Source organism: Balaenoptera musculus, chromosome 6 (assembly GCF_009873245.2).
Source record: "Balaenoptera musculus isolate JJ_BM4_2016_0621 chromosome 6, mBalMus1.pri.v3, whole genome shotgun sequence".
In the NCBI taxonomy this organism is placed as follows: domain Eukaryota; kingdom Metazoa; phylum Chordata; class Mammalia; order Artiodactyla; family Balaenopteridae; genus Balaenoptera; species Balaenoptera musculus.
The window spans coordinates 93,300,916-93,324,498 of record NC_045790.1 but is presented as its reverse complement, the minus strand read 5'-3'; the positions used below and the strand labels follow the sequence as shown (position 1 = coordinate 93,324,498).

The window sequence follows — 23,583 nt, the reverse complement described above, 5'->3', positions numbered from 1 at the left end:
ATGCACAGTGCAGGCGCCCTTCACGTCACCCATCCCCACTCCCAGGTGGGGTACAGGTGGGAGGCGCCGAAGGTCTCCAGCCCAGAGGACTCCCAGGAGCTCCGCCCCGCGCCCGCCCCAGCCCTGCCCCAGCCCTGCCTCTCCGGCCCCGCCCCTACCGGCGGTCCCGCCCCCGTCCGGCCGCATCCGGGAGGCGGGGCGTAGCCCAGACGCCTTGGCGGGCCCAGGAGGCCCCAGCGGGCGCGCCCCCGCCACACTTACGCCGCGCGCGCCCGCCCGCCCCGCCCACCGTTGCTATAAAGGGAAAGCGGGCTGCGCGCTCTCCAAGCTTCGTCCGGCGTCTTGGATCCTCTTCCGTATATTCCAGTGTAAGGTCGCTAGTCAGACCCCAGCAGCCAAGATGGTGAAGCAGATTGAGAGCAAGGTAAGCGTTCCGGGGCCGGCCAGGGCGCGGCGCGCAGCCCCAGCAGGTGGGGTAGGCGGTGGGCCGGAGGTGGGCAGGCCGCCCCTTCGCATCCCTGGAGGAAGGGGACGCGGCGACTCGGCCTGGGACTGCGAGAAGCCCGGGCCTGGGCGCTCCCGGGGCGGTGGAGCGTGCCCTGGAGCGCTAGGTCCGCGTAACCTATGCGCCCGGGGGATGCACGCGCGTGGGGAGCGCCCTGGAGTCCTCCACTGAGCCTCCGCCCCCTCCCCACCCCAGCCGGGAAACCGCGATTGGGTAAAGGATGGAGGGAGTCTGCCTTTGGCCCCGACACGGGCCCGGGCAAGGAGGTGGAGGGCTCCTTGGAGAAAGCCCGGGCTTGCTGGCTGCCACTCTCTCCCCGGGGAGCGGCGTGATCCACCCGCGCTGGGTGCAGTGAGCTCCCTGGGGCGTGGATCTAGGCCGGACACCCCCGGCTGCCTCCAGCACTGCCTGGCCGCAGAGCTGACGCGTGCTGCATCCGCGCGAAGGGAGCGGTTCCGGGCTGGAGACACCCCCAAACCCCTTCGCTTGTACAAGTCCGGCTCTAGGGGCCCAGGTGGCGGCAAGGAGGTGAAGTCCGGGCCGCGCCCTCGGGACTCCTCCTCCTGCGGCGCCGGCGTGTTTCCGGCAGCTCTGGCTTTGGAATGACTCAGCCCCCAAGGCTGGGCCCAGGGACCTTCACTGCCCTAACCATCTGTGATTCACCCACGGTGAATTTCGTGGTCGGTGGGTTTCGCTGGAGCCAGGAGTGCCCCTGAGAGCGGCCGCGCCCCGCTGTGTGCTCGTCGGCTTTCGGGTACCCAGACGGCGGTTCTGTCCTTTTAGGAATGCCCAAGACAAAAAGTGTTGCATGTCGAGAGTTATTGCAAACTTAATACCCTCCTGCTCGGAAAACTCAGAGCCTAACAGTGTCTGGTGTACTGTGGCCCCTCAAGAAGTGGATGTTAAATGCAGAGGCACAAAACTGAGTGGGAGAAAACTGATGTTACTCAAACAGTGGGACGAAACCGTTTACCCTGCGATACCGCCCACCCCAGTAAAGCAGGGGAAAGGCGGGTCGAGTGCCCCGACCTGGTTTAGGTGCTGGGGTTAGCTTTGGAAATGGAAGTTTGTCTGTTAATGGTTCCTTATCTTTTTGTTCCTTTTACAACCAGAAAACATAAAGATCGTTGTAGAAGGTTTGGAAAGGGAGATCTTCTGTTTCCTAGACGCAACCACAAAATAGTTGAGGTTATTTTTATTTCCGAGCTGTGTGTTTGTCGTCTAATTTAGCCTGAACACTTTCCATGTAATTAGAAGCTTTTTGTAATAATTTCAATATCTGAAGACATTGCTGGACATTTGGGCAGTTTTCCACTCTTCAGTGAATGTTTCTGTTCGTGAGGCTTTATACAGAGTTCAGGCTGTTTCCTCAGGTTAAGGTCTTGAGTGCAGGGTCAAGGGATGTGAACCTTTTATGACTTATTAACAACCTTTTCATTGGTTGAAAAGAGAGGGCCTTGGGCTTCCCTGGTGGCGCAGTGGTTGAGAATCCGCCTGCCAGTGCAGGAGACACGGGTTCGAGCACTGGTCCGGGAAGATCCCACATGCCACGGAGCAACTAAGCCCGTGTGCCACAACTACTGAGCCTGCGCTCTAGAGCCCGCGAGCCACAACTACTGAGCCCGCGTGCCACAACTACTGAAGCCCGCGCGCCTAGAGCCCATGCTCTGCAACAAGAGAAGCCACCGCAATGGGAAGCCTGTGCACCACAACGAAGAGTAGCCCCCGCTCGCCACAACTAGAGAGAAGCCCGTGTGCAGCAACGAAGACCCAAAGCAGCCAAAAATAAATAAATTTATAAAAAAAGAAGAAAAGAAAAGAGAGAGCCTTAATATTGAGTTTTTTCACATATTTTTATTCAGTGTCTACTGAGTGACAAACAACAGTCTATAAGGGGAGGAGCAGGTGGTCTTCTGCAGAGTCTGGTGACCTCATCAGTAGAACATGTGAAAACCTATGAAAGGAGTGAGAAATCTTTGGTCTATATGAATTGTCTCAGAATCCAAACACTACACGCAGAAAATTGGTTCCTGGAGCACATTTCGGTCTTTCCCTATTTTAGTTGTCGTAATTGTGGCACCCTCCTCCCCTCATCAGTACCAAGATGTACAAGGGTGACAGGAAATTCATTACCCAGAAAAGCACTATGGCCTGGGGCCCAAATCCCTGATAATCAGTTGATCTTCAAAACTATGATCCAGAGTCAATCAAAAGCTAAGCTAATGTTTCTTGTAAATATTGAGTACACTTTAGATTTTCATCCTGATGGACTTGGTGCCGTGGGCCAGACAAGACAACTCTGAGGTTTTGGTAGTTTAGAGCCACTGGAGCCATTTCAGCTCCAAGTGGGTTAATGGACTATAAAAGTGAGGAGGAAGAAATGAAAAGTTTTTTTAAGAATGGCCACTGCCATTTCTTTTCTTCTTTTTTTAAAAAATTTTTAAATTTTATTTATTTTTTTATACAGCAGGTTCTTATTAGTCATCAATTTTATACACATCAGTGTATACATGTCAATCGCAATCGCCCAATTCACCGCACCACCATCCCCACCCCACCGTGGTTTTCCCCCCTTGGTGTCCATATGTTTGTTCTCTACATCTGTGTCTCAACTTTGGCCCTGCAAACCGGTTCATCTGTACGATTTTTCTAGGTTCCACATACATGCGTTAATATACGATATTTGTTTTTCTCTTTCTGACTTACTTCACTTTGTATGACAGTCTCTAGATCCATCCACGTCTCAACAAATGACCCAATTTCGTTCCTTTTTATGGCTGAGTAATATTCCATTGTATATATGTACCACAACTTCTTTATCCATTCGTCTGTCGATGGGCATTTAGGTTGCTTCCATGACATGCCTATTGTAAATAGTGCTGCAATGAACGTTGGGGTGCATGTGTCTTTTTGAATTGTGGTTTTCTCTGGGTATATCCCCAGTAGTGGGATTGCTGGATCATATGGTAATTCTATTTTTAGTTTTTTAAGGAACCTCCATACTGTTCTCCATGGTGGCTGTATCAATTTACATTCCCACCAGCAGTGCAAGAGGGTTCCCTTTTCTCCACACCCTCTCCACCATTTATTCTTTGTAGATTTTCAGATGATGCCCATTCTAACTGGTGTGAGGTGATACCTCATTGTAGTTTTGATTTGCATTTCTCTAATAATTACTGATGTTGAACAGCTTTTCATGTGCTTCTTGGCCATCTGTATGTCTTCTTTGGAGTAATGTCTATTTAGGTCTTCTGCCCATCTTTGGATTGGGTTGTTTGTTTTTTTAATGTTGAGCTGAATGAGCTGTTTATATATTTTGGAGATTAATCCTTTGTCTTATGATTCATTTGCAAATATTTTCTCCCATTCTGAGGGTTGTCTTTTCGTCTTGTTTATGGTTTCCTTTGCTGTGCAAAAGCTTTTAAGTTTCACTAGGCCCCATTTGTTTATTTTTGTTTTTATTTCCATTACTCTAGGAGATGGATCAAAAAAGATCTTGCTGTGATTTATGTCAAAGAATGTTCTTCCTATGTTTTCCTCTACGAGTTTTATAGTGTCCAGTCTTACATTTAGGTCTCCAATCCATTTTGACTTTATTTTTGTGTATGGTGTTAGAGAGTGTTCTAATTTCATTCTTTTACATGTAGCTGTCCACTTTTCCCAGCACCACTTATTGAAGAGACTGTCTTTTCTCCATTGTATATCCTTGCCTCCTTTGTCATAGTCGACCATAGGTGCGTGGGTTTATCTCTGGGCTTTCTATCTTGTTCCATTGATCTATGTTTCTGTTTTTGTGCCAGTACCATGTTGTCTTGATTACTGTAGCTTTGTAGTATAGTCTGAAGTCAGGGAGTCTGATTCTTCCAGCTCCGTTTTTTTTCCCTCAAGACTGCTTTGGCTATTCGGGGTCTTTTGTGTCTCCATACAAATTTTAAGATTTTTTGTTCTAGTTCTGTAAAAAATGCCATTGGTAATTTGATAGGGATTGCATTGAATCTGTAGATTGCTTTGGGCAGTATAGTCATTTTCACAATGTTGATTCTTCCAATCCAAGAACATGGTATATCTCTCCATCTGTTGGTATCATCTTTAATTTCTTTCATCAGTGTCTTATAGTTTTCTGCATACAGGTCTTTTGTCTCCTTAGGTAGGTTTATTCCTAGGTATTTTATTCTTTTTGTTGCAATGGTAAATGGGAATGTTTCCTTAATTTCTCTTTTAGATTTTTCATCATTAGTGTATAGGAATGCAAGAGATTTCTGTGCATTAATTTTGTATCCTGCAACTTTACCAAATTCATTGATTAGCTCTAGTAGTTTTCTGGTGGCATCTTTAGCATTCTCTATGTATAGTATCATGTCATCTGCAAACAGTGACAGATTTACTTCTTCTTTTCCAATTTGTATTCCTTTTATTTCTTTTTCTTCTCTGGTTGCCGTGGCTAGGACTTCCAAAACTATGTTGAATAATAGTGGTGAGAGTGGACATCCTTGTCTTGTTCCTGATCTTAGAGGAAATGCTTTCAGTTTTTCACCATTGAGAATGATATTTGCTGTGGGTTTGTCGTATATGGCCTTTATTATGTTGAGGTAGGTTCCCTGTATGCCCACTTTCTGGAGAGTTTTTATCATAAATGGGTGTTGAATTTTGTCAAAAGCTTTTTCTGCATCTATTGAGATGATCATATGGTTTTTATTCTTCAATTTGTTAATATGGTGTATCACATTGACTGATTTGCGTATATTGAAGAATCCTTGCATCGCAGGGATAAATCCTACTTGATCATGGTGTATGATCCTCTTAATGTGTTGTTGAATTCTGTTTGCTAGTATTTTGTTGAGGATTCTTGCATCTATATTCATCAGTGATATTGGTCTGTAATTTTCTTTTTTTGTAGTATCTTTGTCTGGTTTTGGTATCAGGGTGATGGTGGCCTCATAGAATGGGTTTGGGAGTGTTCCTTCCTCTGCAATTTCTTGGAAGAGTTTGAGAAGGATGAGTGTTAGTTCTTCTCTAAATGTTTGATAGAATTTACCTGTGAAGCCATCTGGTCCTGGACTTTTGTTTGTTGGAAGATTTTTAATCACAGTTTCAATTTCATTCCTGGTGATTGGTCTGTTCATGTTTTCTATTTCTTCCTGGTTCAGTCTTGGAAGGTTATACCTTTCTAAGAATTTGTCCATTTCTTCCAGGTTGTCCATTTTATTGGCATAGAGTTGCTTGTAGTAGTCTCTTAGGATGCTTTGTATTTCTGCAGTGTCTGTTGTAACTTCTCCTTTTTCGTTTCTAATTCTATTGATTTGAGTCTTCTCCCTTTTTTTCTTGATGAGTCTGGCTAATGGTTTATCAATTTTGTTTATCTTCTCAAAGAACCAGCTTTTAGTTTCTTGATCTTTGCTATTTTTTTCTTTGTTTCTATTTCATTTATTTCTGCTCTGATCTTTAAGATTTCTTTCCTTCTGCTAACTTTGGGTTTTGTTTGTTCTTCTTTCTCTAGTTCCTTTAGGTGTAAGGTTAGATTGTTCGAGATTTTTCTTGTTTCTTTAGGTAGGCTTGTATAGCTATAAACTTCCCTCTTAGAACTGCTTTTGCTGCATCCCATAGGTTTTGGATCATCGTGTTTTCATTGTCATTTGTCTCTAGGTATTTTTCGATTTCCTCTTTGATTTCTTCAGTGATCTCTTGGTTATTTAGTAACGTATTGTTTAGCCTCCATGTGTTTGTGTTTTTTACGTTTTTTTCCCTGTAATTCATTTCTAATCTCATAGCGTTGTGGTCAGAAAAGATGCTTGATACGATTTCAATTTTCTTAAATTTACTGAGGCTTGATTTGTGACCCAAGATGTGATCTATCCTGGAGAATGTTCTGTGCACACTTGAGAAGAAAGTGTAATCTGCTGTTTTTGGATGGAATGTCCTATAAATATCAATTAAATCTATCTGGTCTATTGTGTCATTTAAAGCTTCTGTTTCCTTATTTATTTTCATTTTGGATGATCTGTCCATTGGTGTAAGTGAGGTGTTAAAGTCCCCCACTATTATTTTTTCTTTTTTTTTTTAAAAGAAAGTACCCGAACTGTGTTTTTTTTTTTTTTTTTTTTTTTTTTTTATTTATTTTTGGCTGTGTTGGGTGTTCGTTTCTGTGCGAGGGCTTTCTCCAGTTGTGGCAAGCGGGGGCCACTCTTCATCGTGGTGCACGGGGCCTCTCTTCTTGCAGAGCACAGGCTCCAGGTGCGCAGGCTCAGCAGTTGTGGCTCACGGGCCTAGTTGCTCCACGGCATGTGGGATCTTCCCAGACCAGGGCTCGAACCCATGTCCCCTGCATTAGCAGGCAGATTCTCAACCACTGCGCCACCAGGGAAGCCCTAAAGCCCCCCACTATTATTGTGTTACTGTCGATTTTCCCTTTTATGGCTGTTAGCAGTTGCCTTATGTATTGAGGTGCTCCTATGTTGGGTGCATATATATTTATAATTGTTATATCTTCTTCTTGGATTGTTCCCTTGATCATTATGTAGTGTCCTTCCTTGTCGCTTGTAACATTCTTTATTTTAAAGTCTGTTTTATCTGATATGAGTATAGCTAGTCCAGCTTTCTTTTGATTTCTTTTTGCATGGAATATCTTTTTCCATCCCCTCACTTTCAGTCTGTATGTGTCCCTAGGTCTGAAGTGGGTCTCTTGTAGACAGCATATATATGAGTCTTGTTTTTGTATCCATTCAGCAGGCTTGTGTCTTTTGGTTGGAACATTTAATCCATTCACGTTTAAGGCAGTTATTGATATGTATGTTCCTAAGACCATTTTCTTAATTGTTTTGGGTTTGTTTTTGTAGGTCCTTTTCTTCTCTTGTGTTTCCCATTTAGAGAAGTTCCTTTAGCATTTGTTGTAGAGCTGGTTTGGTGGTGCTGAATTCTCTTAGCTTTTGCTTGTCTGTAAAGCTTTTGATTTCTCCATCAAATCTAAATGAGATCCTTGCCGGGTAGAGTAATCTTGGTTGTAGGTTCTTCCCTTTCATCACTTTATGTATATCATGCCACTCCCTTCTGGCTTGTAGAGTTTCTGCTGAGAAATCAGCTGTTAACCTTATGGGAGTTCCCTTGTATGTTATTTGTCATTTTTCCGTTGCTGCTTTCAGTAAGTTTTCTTTGTCTTTAATTGTTGCCAATTTGGTTACTGTGTGTCTCGGCGTGTTTCTCCTTGGGTTTATCCTGTATGGGACTCGCTGCACGTCCTGGACTTGGGTGACTATTTCCTTTCCCATGTTAGGGAAGTTTTCTACGATAATCTCTTCAAATATTTTCTCTGGTCCTTTCTCTCTCTTCTCCTTCTGGGACCCCTGTAATGCGAATGTTGTTGCGTTTAATGTTGTCCCAGAGGTCTCTTAGGCTGTCTTCATTTCTTTTCATTCTTTTTTCTTTATTCTGTTCCACAGCACTGAATTCCACCATTCTGTCTTCCAGGTCACTTATCGTTCTTCTGCCTCAGTTATTCTGCTGTTGATTCCTTCTGGGGTAGTTTTCATTTCAGTTATTGTATTGTTCATCTGTTTGTTTGTTTGTTCTTTAATTTGTCTAGGTCTTTGTTAAACATTTCTTGCATCTTCTCGATCTTTGCCTCCATTCTTTTTCCGAGGTCCTGGATCATCTTCACTATCATTATTCTGAATTCTTTTTCTGGAAGGTTGACTATCTCCACTTCATTTAGTTGTTTTTCTGGGGTTTTATCTTGTTCCTTCATCTGGTACATAGTCCCTTGCCTTTTCATCTTGTCTATCTTTCTGTGAATGTGGTTTTTGTTCCACAGGCTGCAGGATTGTTATTCATTATATATATATATATATATTTTTTAATTTATTTATTATTTATTTTTGTCTGTTGGGTCTTTGTTGCTGTGTGCAGGCTTTCTCTAGTTTTGGCGAGCAGTGGCTACTCTTCGTTGCAGTGCGCGGGCTTCTCATTGCTGTGGCTTCTCTTGTTGTGGAGCACGAGCTCTAGAGCGCAAGCTCAGTAGTTGTGGTGCGCAGGCTTAGTTGCTCCTCAGCATGTGGGATCTTCCCGGACCAGGGCTTGAACCCATGTACCCTACATTGGCAGGCGGATTCTTAACCACTGTGCCACCTGGGAAGTCCCTGCTGCCATTTCTTGAACTCCCAACTTTAACACACAGGCACTTTGCTAAATGCTTTACAAACCACTCTTATGCCTGTTGATTACCTTCGGAATGGGTGTGTTTAGGAAAAGAGATGCTAGATGCTGCTTTTATTCATCTGCCCCAAATACATTGTTTTGTTTTCAGAATGTTTGTGTTAGTGATGGGGACCTTTATCAGTCCTCACTGGTAGTTTCTGAGAGGTAGAAATTATGGTTTGCTTCTTAGTCAGATAATATTGAATCATTCTCACACTGATGTCTGTTTTAGGCAAACTTTATTATCCAGAGAATAGAACTTGTCATGAAGTCTTAACATATACCTGGCTCTGCGACTCATGTTCAGTGAAGTCAAAAGTCATTGCTGAAAGATATTCTAGGTTGAGAGTAACCTCACCAGTACTTACTGAGGGCCAGCCATGTTCACAAAACCATGTATTCATCTGACCAGACATTGTCAATCTTTATTTTCCTGTCTTATCTGGATCTTGCAGTAAAGAATGGCTGGTTTGACCTAAAAAAGTCACATTAGGGAAGGCTTTGAAGGAAATTCATCTGGAAAAAAACCGGTGATGGTTTGGGAAAATAATTTCTGTACTTCTTACTCTCTGTGTGCACCCTCCACTGCATGCACACACCTCCCCACACCCAAAGGTGTGGTGTGTTTATTTGTATGCAGGTTTGTACCTGCATAACTGAAAAGGGTACAGAAGTCATGACCTACCATTCCAGGAAACACCATTTGTGAATTGTTTTCCCCAAAAAACATGAGGCAGAAATTAGAAATCTAGAGAAGTAACTTCAGAGGAATTCACTTTAGTTTTTTTGTTTTTGTTGTTAACAGTGCTTTATTTACTTTCTTCTTTACTTGGACCAAATCTGATCTGATTCTTAGCTTTTAAAGGAGGGGGGCGGTTTTTAATTAAACCAATGTGACTGCATTTTTCCCCTTGAAGAAAACCGAGACTTCAGATATAGATGTTTGTGTTTTTATTTCTCTTCATGGCCTTGGTTTTGGTCAGCACCAGCTGACTGACTGTGGTTAAAAAAGAGTCGTCCCTTGTTAACTAGAAGGTTAGGTTGCTAGGGTTACAGTATCAAAACCATTGGTAAATTATTCAGGGAGGTTGGTGGTAAGGGATTTCTTGATCATTTCTACTGGTGGAATTTTTTTCAACAAGCATTGCTTACAAAAAATAACAAAGAAAATTCCCTTCATGAGGGACTAAAACTTTTTCATTTGGTCAACAGTGAGGGCAGAAATCAACGATAGCATGTATGATCTCAATTCTGGATACTCCATTAAAAAGAGTATAAGGACATATGCTTAATGTCAGCAGTGAGTGTAAGGCTGTGGAGAAGGTTATTTTCCTTGATTGATATTTATTTTTTTGAGCTTTTGGATGTTCTACCATAGACAATATTAACTTAATCAAAAAGTTTTAGTTTTTAAAATAACTTGTGGTGTTTTAGTTGCAAGATTCTGTGCCTTTGTGATTTATTCAATTGAAGTGTGATTCCTTGGATCAATCAATGAGCATTTAGTGAATGTCTACTATATATTATACCTAGATTTGATGTGGAAACTGTTTTTCATAAATTTATTTTGTGTATTTATTTTTGTTTGGCTGCGTTGTGTCTTCGTTGCTGCTCACAGGCTTTCTCTAGTTGCGGCAAGCGGGGGGCCACTCTTCATTGCGGTGTGCGGGCTTCTCATTGCGGTAGCTTCTCTTGTTACAGAGCATGGGCTCTAGGCACACGGGCTTCAGTAGTTGTGGCATGCGGGCTTAGTTGTTGTGGCGCACAGGCTTAGTTGCTCCACGGCATGTGGGATCTTCCCAGACCAGGGCTCGAACCCGTGTCCCCTGCACTGGCAGGCGGATTCTTAACCACTGCACCACCAGGGAAGTCCAGATGTGGATACATTTTTAATACAAATGTCTTTATTTTCCTTTCATTTACTTAGTTTGGATGTGGATTAACCAATTAATATTTTATATTTATGAAGACATGAATATTGATACACTGTATACATCATACTTGTTTCATCTTATCAAATAACATTACACCACAGTAGGATTTCTTCAAACAGTTTATTTGCTTTGTTTTCCCTTTTTTATTAAAAAAAAATAGGCCCTGCCTTTTTATTTTTCATGAATTTATTTAACATTTGGAAAATCCATTTGTATTTCACCCTGTAACAATTGTAACAATAAAGATTTCTGGAAGCTGAGAGTCTATTATTATATAAAATGTTGTTCTTATTGGTTCCACTCTTGCCAGTATGTCTGGAATGTGTGATCAAACCTCTAGCTTCCTCCGGCCCATCCCTAGCCAGTCAACTCATCTTGTCTGTCCCTAGCAATTTCTATTACTGTGCTTCCAGATCCCCAGATTTTCCTGATCTGATTACATTAGATTTTGACAAATTCTCTACTCATTGATGATTCATTTTTTTAAATAAATTTATTTATAAAAAAAATAAAAATAATAAAAATGAAAAAATAAAAAAATAAAAATAAAAAATAGGCCCTGAAAGCAGGACCTCCAAATTGTGCTTTGTGTCGCATTTTATCAGGGCTTTTGGAAATAAATGTAACTTCTTAACAACATCTGCTTTTCTCTTTCCCTTAGTATGCTTTTCAGGAAGCCTTGAACAGTGCAGGAGAGAACCTCGTAGTAGTCGACTTCTCAGCCACGTGGTGTGGGCCTTGCAAAATGATCAAGCCTTTCTTTCATGTAAGTATTTATTAGCCAACAACTTCTGCTTTTGTAAACTATTAGTGTGTTTGTTTGGGGTTGGTGGTCACAAAGCTAGGAAAGAAGGACAGAGGTTTTGTTGTTGTCGGATCTTTGGTCTAAAAATCATAGCATGACAATTTAGGTTTGACACATACAGCCTATTGAAGACAACTTTCAGCAGTTAATTTGGTTGTCTTAAGTGGTTTTGTTTTTCTTCACAGTGAAACATGGGCCCTATTTGAAGTTCAGGAATCAGAGTTGATGTTACAAATCATTTTATACCAAGGAGAATTTGATTGATTCAGGGAAAATGTCTTTTATGCTTACCCATCCCTAAATATTTGGATCTTTAGTCCCTACTTTTAAGTTTCCATTTAAGAAGCTTGAGTGTGTTGGCTGCCATTGCCCAGTGCTAAATCTTTGTGGATTTTTTTTTTTTCCCCTAATTTTCTAGTCTCTCTCTGAAAAGTATTCCAACGTAGTGTTCCTCGAAGTAGATGTGGATGACTGTCAGGTACGTGGCTGGAAATTTGGAATAATGTTGAGCTTTTTGCATTGGCCTTTTTCTCTGAATTAATTACACATTGCTTGTTCTCATAAATAAGTAAAACACTAGAATTACAACCCTAGTTTTAAAAAGTTTATTTCAGAAGAACGGGTGATTGTGCCAATTATGAGCTTAATCCTAGATGTCAGGAGCTAAGTACATCACATCCTAAAATAGAATGATTAAGGCATCTGTTACCCATCTTTACTAGTCACCTGTCTTTTTTTTTTTTTAATTAATTAATTAATTAATTTTTTCTGTGGCTGTGTTGGGTCTTAATTTCCGTGCGAGGGCTTTCTCTAGTTGCGGCAAGTGGGGGCCACTCTTCATCGCAGTGCGCGGGCCTCTCACTATCGCGGTCTCTCTTGTTGCGGAGCACAGGCTCCAGACGCGCAGGCTCAGTAGTTGTGGCTCACGGGCCTAGTTGCTCCGCGGCATGTGGGATCTTCCCAGACCAGGGCTCAAACCCGTGTCCCCTGCATTGGCAGGCAGATTCTCAACCACTGCGCCACCAGGGAAGCCCCACCTGTCTCTTTCTAAAAGCCCAAGTAATCTACCTAACATTCTGAGGAGCTGCTTAACAAACAGAAATTGAAAAGACCAAACACCAAGATGTCTGATAGAGAGCTGAGAGAAGAATTTGGGGGAACATTTCAAGATGATTGGTTTAATTTAACAAATGCTCGTTTAGCATTTTGGGCCAGGTGCACTGTTCTTTGTGCATAACAAGTATGGATTCATTTAATCCTTTGTCCTGTCATCCTGCCCAGGTTGACCATGGAGTTACAGTTAGTAAGTAGCAGAGCAGGGATTTAAATGTGTGTGGGCAGGTTTGCTTAGCCCCAGCAGGGCAGGAGTGGGTTAGGGTATGAAGTGGCAACAAAGGTGCTGGACCTGGCTTCCAGTCATGGCCCCATGGCCCAGTGACTTCTGCTTTAGGCTCATTCTAGTATCCCTTGAGCCTTGGTTCTTCTGTCTATGACCAGATCTTAATACCTGCCCCCACCAACCTTGTAAGGTTGATTATTCATTGAGCAAACATGGAAATCCTGCTAAAGGTCCAGAAGGGTCTATAAAAAGGGTGTGTGGGGGGGAAATGTATGGCAGTATTTTCTAAGCCTGTGGGCACCTCCCAGTACCACATTGCTTATTCCCAGCACATTTCTCATCTTTCTTTCTTGCCGGACAAGCTCCTTGACTTAAGCTTCACATCCTCTCCAGGAATTCTCCTCTAGTTACTCCCTTTTATGCCCAGACTAGGTTAGTTCCCTTCCTCTGTGTCCCCCTGGGTCCTCTGCCCCTCTTTTTCGTGGATTGATGGTTGTCCAATGGGAGGATCGTGTCCCTTATTAGCTCTGTGGGCTTGGTGAAGTTATCTGTTCTGTGCCTCAGGTTGAGCCTCTGTTAAATGGCATCATAAATCCAGCATCATAAGGCAGTTGTCAGGATCATGTGAGATAAGACCTGTGAAGTGCTTAGAGCAGTGCCTGGCACATGATAAGCATTCAGTAAGCTTAGCTATTACTATAACGATCTTTGTGTCTGTCCTTCATTAGTCTGTCAGTTTCTTGGGATCAGGGACCCTGTCCTTATTCGCCTTTGTTTCCTCTTTATCAGCACACCTGTCTGACCTGTGGTAGGTGAAGAATGAATGAATTGGTATGGTTGTCAAGTAAAGTTATTCTAATGTGTCCTGGGTTTTTGTTCTAAGTAAGAGTAGACAGCATGTGTTGTTTGCGAAAAAAACTCTTGCTCCCTATTTTAACCTAACTTATTTTTTTAAATCTCGTCACCTTAGCCGGGTGAAAATGGCACCTGGAAGGGACTAAAGAAACTGGTACTGACCCTATCAGACAGCAAGTGAATACATTTTTATTCGGAAGTACTAACATATGCTAGATGCTGCACTAAGCCCTCTGCCTACATTGTATCATTTCATCCAGGCAGTGACCATTGAGAACTATTTTTATCAGCATCCCCCCTGAACAGATAATGGGACTGCAACACAGAAGGGAAAAAGGTTGATTGAGGCAGAGCCTGTGGATTTGACCCCTGTACCGTGCTGGGTCCAGGACCAATGCTTTCTGCCTCAATCCAAAACCTTTGGGAAGCAGGTGTGCAGAGCAGGCCCAGACTTCAATATGACAGCCCCTCCTTTAGACGCGGTTGTCATCCTCAGCATCCCCCTGAAAGTATGTAGACCTCTAGACCTTGAAGTGACCTCCTCATAAGTTGGGGACCTTTCACTTTGAGCAACATATGATTTTTTGTATGTGTGGTTTTTTTTTTTAATACTCTTAATGACAACTATTACACTGTCTAAATAGCCTTATCAACCTTTTGCGGCATTAAAAATTGAATTCCAGAACCCTTTGGTCACCCCATACACACAGCAATAGTCTGTCAGTTCCTACTTACCTGGCCATTCAGCAGTTAGCAAGGCAGTTAATTCAAACAAAAAGGAGTTCATTATCAATCCGTGAGTTGTTTTTCCCCCATGGAATTTATGAATTACACGAGTGGATCTTCTTTTTGTTGCTTTGGAATGCTGTAGGTAAAACCATCCCCTGATTTTGGCTTGAAAAGAATGCAGATGAGGGATAAAAATGACATCAATTCATTATTTTGAGTATTAGATCATATCATTAAATAGATGGAATATTTTAGGGCTGAATTTGTTTTTATATTTTTTATGCAGATAATTCCTGTCCATGCAGACTCAGGGTACTTAATGTTTATAAGTATCTTTGGGGCAAACAGCAAAGAAAATAGAAAAATCTCCAAACACTTGGGCTGGAAGAGATTATCTTTTAGGTGTAATAGATTCAAATGGACAGTTAGGAGGCATGGACGTATAATGTGGTACACACACAAAACAACTCTGTATGCATAGTGAAGTGTGAATACTACTTTTGAAAATGATAGACTGATCTTATTTCCTTAACAGTGGACTCTACTCCCAACTCTACAGAGTATGATACTTATAAGCTAAAAAGAAACAAAGTAACTTAGGCCTGATAGTTTTGCAACGTTTTAGAATGCCATGTGTTTCCATTATGATGAGAATAGCCGGGAATGAGTTAATAACAGGTGACAACAGCAGATTTAAAGTTATTTTGGCTATACAGCGTGCTGAGCTAGAAACCAATGAAACAAAAGTTAATAAGGTAAAATGTAGCCTCGTTACACTTACTAATAAAAATCTGAGATGGGCCAAAACTATAGGGATGGAGAACAGGCGGGGGGCGGGAAGGGGGGATGTGCGCAGGGGTGGGGGGCAGAGGGGGAGTGTTTGACCGCAAAGAAGCTACTGAGGAGGTTTTATGGGAGTGAGGGAAGAGTTCTGTATCCTGATTATGGCAGTGTTTATATGACTACACAAGTTCCAGATTGTTTATTTTTTTTTAAATGGCAGGAACTGGGTCTGTCATTAGAGAGTGACTAGCTTTCTGTTTTTAAATGAGGGAAGTGATAAACTTGAGATCAAGAATGTTTTTAAAACCTCAAAGGTAACTACTTAATTTTTAAGTGTGCATGCCTTTCAGATCACTACAGGAGTGGGCAAATGGTCCATAGAACAAGTAATAGAAAACAAAAGAAAAAAAATAAAACATTAACAGAGGCAGCAGAGATTAAATATTAGTTATAGAACTACTAACCTTTACTGAGGTCCGTAAAAGATTTTACTAGATGGGTATACTGTCTTCCAGGATGTTGACTCGGTATTATTAAAATGCTAGTTGGTACTCTCAGATTCATCCAACATTTTTGGGAAATTGATCATGACATAGTGAAATAATGTAGTCAGGAAAATCCTGGAAAGTATTTTAAGAAACTAATTAGGAGGGAAGTCATAGAGGATGGGAAAGGACAGGCCCCATAAAGTACATTAGCAGCAATAATTAAACCAGTGTGGTCTTGTAACCAGAGTAGGTATGTAGATCCATGGACAAGACTAAAAAGTCCAAAAAAGTAGAATCAAATCTATTAAACCATGCATTAACAATTAACCATTTGGGGTTAAGATGTTGCATCTCTACCTCATTCTTTGCCCCCAGATACAAGCTAGAAGAAATCCAAACATAAAAATTCTAGAAAATACTGAACATGTAGAAGTGATACACTGTCAAGCACATTAACTGCCCCATTTCTTATATTCTTAAGAATTTGATTAACTGTTTTTCTCTGTGGCCATTGCAGAAATGGGCCTGAACAGTTCACTCACAGAACTGGAGTCTCTTTCTAAATCCAGTAAAGCACATGCATTCAGTGACTGGCGTAGGGAAGGGCAGATGGATCCTGTTACATGAAAAATCTTAAACTGGATGTCAGAAATCATGATACATACTGATAAACTGACACATTCAAATTGGGAGGTGGTTTAATCATGTGTATCTAGAGCCTTTAAAGTGAATATTTTCATTCCCTTAGCAATGCTTACTTTCATGGGTGGGGATTGAACCATAGTGTAGAGATGCTTAGGCAAAATCTGAGCCTTTTACATATTGACCAGCAGGTGAGTTAAAATGATCCATCCATACAGTGACAGCTTTCGGACCATAAAAAGGTGAGATTATACTTATCTAAATAATTAAAATTGAAAATGATCTTCTTAAACCGAGCAACTTTAAGTTTTTTTGCCCTGGGACACGTCTGAATTTATTCACAAGAATGTGCGTAACCTAAAAGCCCAGTGTGGTGGATTCAATTATGGTACAGAATCCTGCGTCACCTTTAAAAAATCACTTTCATACCCAATGAGAGAATTCTTAATGCTTCAACTAAAAATTTACCATGTAAAGACTTGACTGCAATTTTTTTTAAATTTTATTTATTTATTTTTGGCTGTGCTGGGTCTTCGCTGCTGTGTGCGGGCTTTCTCTAGTTGCGGTGAGCAGGAGCTACTCTTCGTTGCAGTGCGTGGGCTTCTTGTTGCCATGGCTTCTCTTGTTGCAGAGCATGGACTCTAGGCACGCGGGCTCTAGAGCGCAGGCTCAGTAGTTGTGGTGCACAGGCTTAGTTGCTCCACGGCATGTGGGATCTTCCCGGACCAGGGCTCGAACCCGAGTCCCCTGCATTGGCAGGCGGATTCTTAACCACTGCGCCATCAGGGAAGCCCTTGACTGCAATTTTAAGACATAAAACATATGAACGTGATTTAAAAAACACTTCAAGTCTTTCTCAAAGCATTGACACCACTTCTGAGCATTTATCTTGTTTCTAGTTTTTTGTCTTATTTTATTGTAAGTTAGGCAGTTGTACCAATGCAGGAATGCTAAGCTCTGGCTAGGAGAGGTATAAGGCATCCAGAATCTGAGACCAGCAATGAGACTCTCATTTCCGTTGACTGGGAGCCTGTATTTTCTGCTGATGAAGCTTTGCGATTAGCTTTTTCATCTGAACGTTGTGATCAGTGTTCAGGTCCTGCTGTCTTTGGATGTGGAATATCTTTTTTTGGTAGGTTCCAGTCTTTGTCAATGGTTGTTTAACAATTAGTTGTGATTTTGGTGTGCTCGAGAGAGGAAGTGAGCTCAAGGTCCTTCTGCTCCTTCTTCCTTACTTACTTATCTCCAGGTCCTGTTTTGCATGCTTTCATATGTGATGCAGGTCAGTTGCACCCCCTGTATGTTTCTATGATTAGAAGTGGCGGAAAGGGTGGTTCACACTTTCCAGACCACTGCCCTTCCACTGTGGTATTATAAAAACAAAACTAACACCCACCTCTTTTGAGGCTTCTGCCAGCTGCTTGCATGAAAGATGGTATCCAACTGGCGGCTTACAAGTGTCAGGAAGAGAGAGGGAAGGGACTGCACTAAACTGCTGCTCTCCAAGTGCTGGGAGGGGCCGGCCCAGTGTTCCCAAATATTCAAGCAATTCAGAGATTTTTTTTTTTTTTTAAGCATTTACATGAACCAAGTAACATATCTAGACCAGCTTCAGCCCCCTAGACAACCAGTTTCCAACCTTTTAGCTAAACCAGTCCTTCTACCCTTCTAACTTGTCATCTTCTGGTTTCCCCATTACTCACGGTCCAGAACCTTGATATGCGCAGCTCATTGTCTTCCTGTCAACTCTCCACCCCATTTTCCATCCTGGATTCTCATACTACAAGGAAATTTCTGGAATTGTAAATTGGTACAATTAAAATGTTATGATCTTCATTTTGATGGTCTTATCACAGGTTCTTGGTAATTTCCTTATGACTGTTGCTTTCAGTTGAGTACTTAGTGCCTGGAATATAGTAGACATTCAGTACATACTAGCCATTTTATTGCAGCCATTACTGCCCTTGTGCTTCTTGTTGCTGAGCATTTAAAGAAAAAGTAAAGGTTATCTGGAAACAGCAGTGTCCACCACCCTTCCTGCCCAAACTGGCAACAGGACATGTGCAATTTCATAAAGACGTAAAACCACACTTTTCTTCCCATCAGAGGAACAGGTGACGTTAGGCTGGTGTGCTACCATTGACTGGTGGCTCAATCTAAGAACCACTCCTTTTTTTGGCGGGGGGGCCATGCAGCCTGGCATATGGGATCTTAGTTCCCCAACCAGGGATCGAACCCACACCCCCTGCAGTGGAAGCTTGAAGTCTTAACCGCTGGACCGCCAGGGAAGTCCTAGGACCACTCCATTTTTAATTCCCATGCCCCTTACTCCCAAATTCCCACCTGGAAGTCACCACGGTGTTTTTAGCTGACCTTCCTTCCTTTCCTGTGGAAGTTCTTTGGTTTGCGTGGTCTGCTTCTCAGAGTTCTGCCTCCGTGGTTGGTGTCCTCCACAGCTTTTGCTGCTTGGTGAGGGCTGTGTGGTTCTTTCTTCACTTCTCTCCTGATCCTCTTTGCGGTGCCAAGCTGATGTATTTGATCCCTAATGGACCTGTTCACTTGAAACTCTTGTCCAAACCAAACCATTTTCATGGCATTCCCCCCCCCCCAAACCTGGTGTGAACAAGGTGTTGAGAGGTAGGGGTTATAAAACAAAAACGGGGCTTCCCTGGTGGCACAGTGGTTGAGAATCTGCCTGCTAATGCAGGGGACACGGGTTCGAGCCTTGGTCTGGGAAGATCCCACATGCCATGGAGCAACTAGGCCCGTGAGCCACAACTACTGAGCCTGCGCGTCTGGAGCCTGTGCTCCGCAACAAGAGAGGCCGCGACAGTGAGAGGCCCACGCACCGCGATGAGGAGTGGCCCCCGCTTGCCGCAACTAGAGGAAGCCCTGGCACAGAAACGAAGACCCAACATAGCAATCAATCAATCAATCAATCAATAAATCTTTAAAAAACAAAACAAAACAGAAAAACCAGTGTGGAGCTGTCCCTCTAGATCACCATGACCTTATTCTTGAACAAGTCCTTTGTAAATAAGTTGTTCCTCTCCCTAACTCTAAACTTTTGCCTTTATGATCATCATCTATGTACCTCACTCCAGTACAACTGGGAATAATTCGATTAAACAATTTGAGTCATTGTATAGAATCTGATTCTAGTATCTCTCAAAGATGAGAGTACATATTAATTAGAATTTTAATTAAGAATATAACCAATTTGGCTTTTGTGCTGCCATTGTAGTCCTTGTTTAAGCATATAAAAATTGGCACAAAGGCCTAATGCTGAGTTCTGGATATATAACAGGAAAAAGAATCTGGTTTTAGATCACGGGTGCCAGAGCTCAATACTCCTCATAGTCTTATTTTTTATCTTCTTTCTACACCTCCCTTCCCCCCCAGGATGTTGCTTCAGAGTGTGAAGTCAAATGCATGCCAACCTTCCAGTTTTTTAAAAAGGGACAGAAGGTAGGTACATCTGACCTTGAAGAAAACCAGCTGGGTAATAGGAAAGCATGATATATAAAAGAAGAAACTGAAGTGACTTACCCTTCACATTGGGAAGCACATCCCCGTTTTTTCCTTTTAAGAATATTTAAATATGTCATTCTTCATTAAGTACATAATGTGACATCTCATTGATAATTGATCTTTGCTAAAACTAAAATCACAGGGATTTGGTGATTAATCTCTGTGATTGGTGCTTCATATTTATATCACAGTGCATTTATCCTTGTTCAGAGGTATTTGTGTAAAAAAACTGAGTCTTGACTTTTGAGGGGTTTTTTTGTTTTGTTTTAGTTTTAGTTTTTAACTTTAAAGAACTGGGTGTTACCCGTGGATGTAAATTTTAAATAAGCTTATACTTCCTCTCCTCCCCAGGCCCATTCTGTGGTCATATCTGATATACAAAATAGGGATGCAATGCTACATCTAATGGCAATTCAATATTCTCTCAACAGGTGGGTGAATTTTCTGGAGCTAATAAGGAAAAACTTGAAGCCACCATTAATGAATTAATCTAATCATGTCTTCTGAAGACAGGACCAGCCTTTGGCTGTTTAAAACTTGTAATTTTTTTTATTTACAAAAAGGAAAGATGATCAAGTATGAAGACTATATACCTAACTGCCATCTGATAAGTGACAATAAAATATTAACTGTACCCTTTTTAAAACTGTCTGGTGTCTTTGCATAGTTTTCAAAATAAATGAAAACTGGCCATTTGATGATATTTAATGTCCTAGTTATTTTCATATGTTCTTGATCACTTTTTTTTTTTTTAACCTTGTAGGCCACTGATTGAAGATTTTTCTTGTACTTCTAGGAAAATCTTATTGGAGGCAATGCACAGATAATAGAGTAATATGTTAAAATTCTGTTATTATTTTTGACCTTATGCACAGAGAAAGTATTATTTTTTGTTCTAGCAAGCAGATCTCCTTTGCTCTCTGAATGGTCCTCATGACCAAAATTGATGTCTGCCCATGAAGGAATTGTTTATCTCTGGTTTCAGATTCCTGTCCCAAAGGTTACAGTGAGGTGCCAATTTTGCTAATGGTAAAGGATTTCTATTATCTGTTAGGAATTTTTCATAGGTGGCTCACAAGGGAGTTCCCGCAAACATTACTGTGGGAATTATTTGATTCTCTCAAGTATCTAAGAAACTGGTTTTATAGGCCAGATAGAAGTTCCAACCTAAGCAGTAAAGAGTGTGGACGTTACTGTTAATTTCATTCAAAGAACATTGTTTCTTGTGTTCTAGACCCAAAGGGCTGGAGGAATGCTTGCAGAAATAGTTTTTAAATTTGTACAGTAGAAAATCAGAATTAAATCATATGCCCCTCACCATCCTTATATTAATTTAATCTTTGCAACAATCCTATGAAGTAGGCACTGTAATCCCCACTTCCCAGTGAGGAAACCGGCAAAGAGGTTAAGTAATATCCCCAGCATCACACTAGTCAGTGGAGGATACGAGATTCAAACCAAGCGAGTCTGGAGCCTGAGTGCATGCTCAACTATTACACTGCTGCTCAGTGTAACAATGTAATAACTAGGTAAAATGATGGGCCCTTAGCTGGGTTTCTTTCCTCATCTGAAAATCAGGATACTGAACTTAGATGAACTTTCAAGATATTAATTGGATGCTTATTATGTGCCAGGCACTGTGCTAGGCTAGGGATATAGCTGTGAATAGGACACCCTTCTCATAGAGCTTACATTCTAGAAAGGGAGGCAAACTAATGAATAACAGACTGGAATATACTGTGAGGCCAAAACAAATGGGCAGGGCTTCCCTGGTGGCGCAGTGGTTGAGAATCTGCCTGCCAATGCAGGGGACACGGGTTCGAGCCCTGGTCTGGGAAGATCCCACATGCTGCGGAGCAACTGGGCTCGTGAGCCACAATTACTGAGCCTGCGCGTCTGGAGCCTATGCTCTGCAGCAAGAGAGGCCGCGATAGTGAGAGGCCCGCACACCGCGATGAAGAGTGGCCCCCACTTGCTGCAACTAGAGAAAAGCCCTCACACAGAAACAAAGACCCAACACAGCCATAAATAAAAATAAATAAATAAATAAAAATTAAAAAACAAAAAAAAAACAAATGGGCACAGTAATTGAGACTAATAGGGGGACCTGCTTGGGATGGAATGGTTCTGACAGGAGACTAAGCTGAGACCTGATGGTGAAAAAAGACTGACCAGCAAAGAGCCAGGCACTCTACTTCCCAGCAGAGAGAACAGCATGCAGCAAGACCCTGAGTCAGAGAACTTGGTACACTGTAGACCCAGCAGAGATGCATGAAATAGAGGCAGTTGGTGGCAGCACCCAGTCATCCAAGGCTTGTTCTAGGTGCAAAGGGAGGACATTGAAGGGTAAGCCTGAGGTAACATGCTTGGATATTAAGAGTTCATTTTGGCAGCTGTATTGAAAATGGGTTGGAGAAGGAGGCAAAGAACTAGAAAATCAGTTAAGCTTTGGCATTTACCTAGGCCAGAGATGATGATGCCTGTGATTGGTTGATGGTGGGAGAGAGGGAACAAAGTGAGTATGGACTCAACATTTAGGAAAGACAATCCGAGGGACATCTAGGAGTAGGATTCTAGAGTAAGTACCAGGTTTTTGACTTGAGCAAATGGGTGGTTGGGGTGCCATGTAATGAGTAAGCTAAGGATGGGGGTGGGGGGGCCAGATTCTCTTGGGACATGTTAAGTCATGCTTTGGTGGTGTACATTTAAGATGATGTTATGCAGACTGCTGGGTACCAGCCTGGACTGGAATAGGAATTTGAAAGATGTAATGTAGATGGCTCTTAAATGTGTGAGATCTCCCAGGAAGAGAATCCAGAGTAAAGAGGGCTCAAGACAGCTTGATGAGCTCCCAACATTTAGAGACCAAGTAGAGCAGGAACCAACAAAAGAGACATAATGGAAGCCAGAGGGGAAGGAGGAAAACCAAGAGGGTTTTATCCCAAAAGCAAAAAAAAACATTTCAAAAAGGAAGGTGTGTCAACTATCAAATGCTGTTTTGATACTAAGAAAGATGACAGGAAAACAAAATGGAGAGTGATTGTGACAAAATTCTTATGGAAGGATAGGGATGGAAGCCAGGTTGGTGAGAACTGAAGAGTGAGTGATCAGAAATGACCCAGAAATCACACTTTTCATATCCATCCTAAACAAAGTATCATTTGGAAAGAAAAATGTCCAAGGATGATTGTTGCAGCATTGTTTATAGCAGCATGAAATTGGATCTCCATCAATAGAGAAATAGTTGAATCCAATATGATAAATCCTTTCTAGGTAATATAGAATGTGAAATAAAATTCATATTTATGGCAAGACAAGAAAAATCTAAACATAAAAGTTCTTCTCTGCCCTTTGGCCCCCCCCCTCCCCTCACTGTGCATTGTGTATCCACATGATGCGTTGACCAAACCTCCCCCATCAGCAGGAATACCTGCTCAACCGTAAACAGCAACATTCACCTAGCATCAATAAGACAACTTCTTAAAAGATAATATTCCTTCTTGATCTTGTAAAGGGTCACATGACCTACCACAATGGCACTTAAATCTGGATTATGTAAACTGTCATTAATGCACCATTTAATGTACAGCCCTTTGTCTCAAAAAACATATATAAACTGTCTTGACTTCTAACGGGTGGAAGAGTTCTCAGAGCTTTCTGAGATGCTCTTCCCGGGTTATAATCCTCAAATTTAGCTGGAATAAAATTTTCCAATTGTTTCTTAAATTGATTAATTTTTCATCAAAAAGAATAAAGAGTTATTAATACTGAAATAGGAAAATTTC

The 23,583-nt window shown here is 41.8% G+C and overlaps 1 protein-coding gene across 1 annotated transcript; it reads left to right on the top strand.

Moving 5' to 3' along the window:
• The first annotated feature begins 267 nt into the window (after positions 1-267).
• Positions 268-20,498, top strand: TXN (thioredoxin). The gene is made up of 5 exons (XM_036855125.1): positions 268-424; positions 11,288-11,392; positions 11,850-11,909; positions 19,670-19,735; positions 20,230-20,498. Exons 1-5 carry the CDS (start codon positions 401-403, stop codon positions 20,290-20,292), a joined length of 318 nt encoding a protein of 105 aa, XP_036711020.1. The 5' UTR covers positions 268-400; the 3' UTR covers positions 20,293-20,498.
• Positions 20,499-23,583: the final 3,085 nt, after the last annotated feature.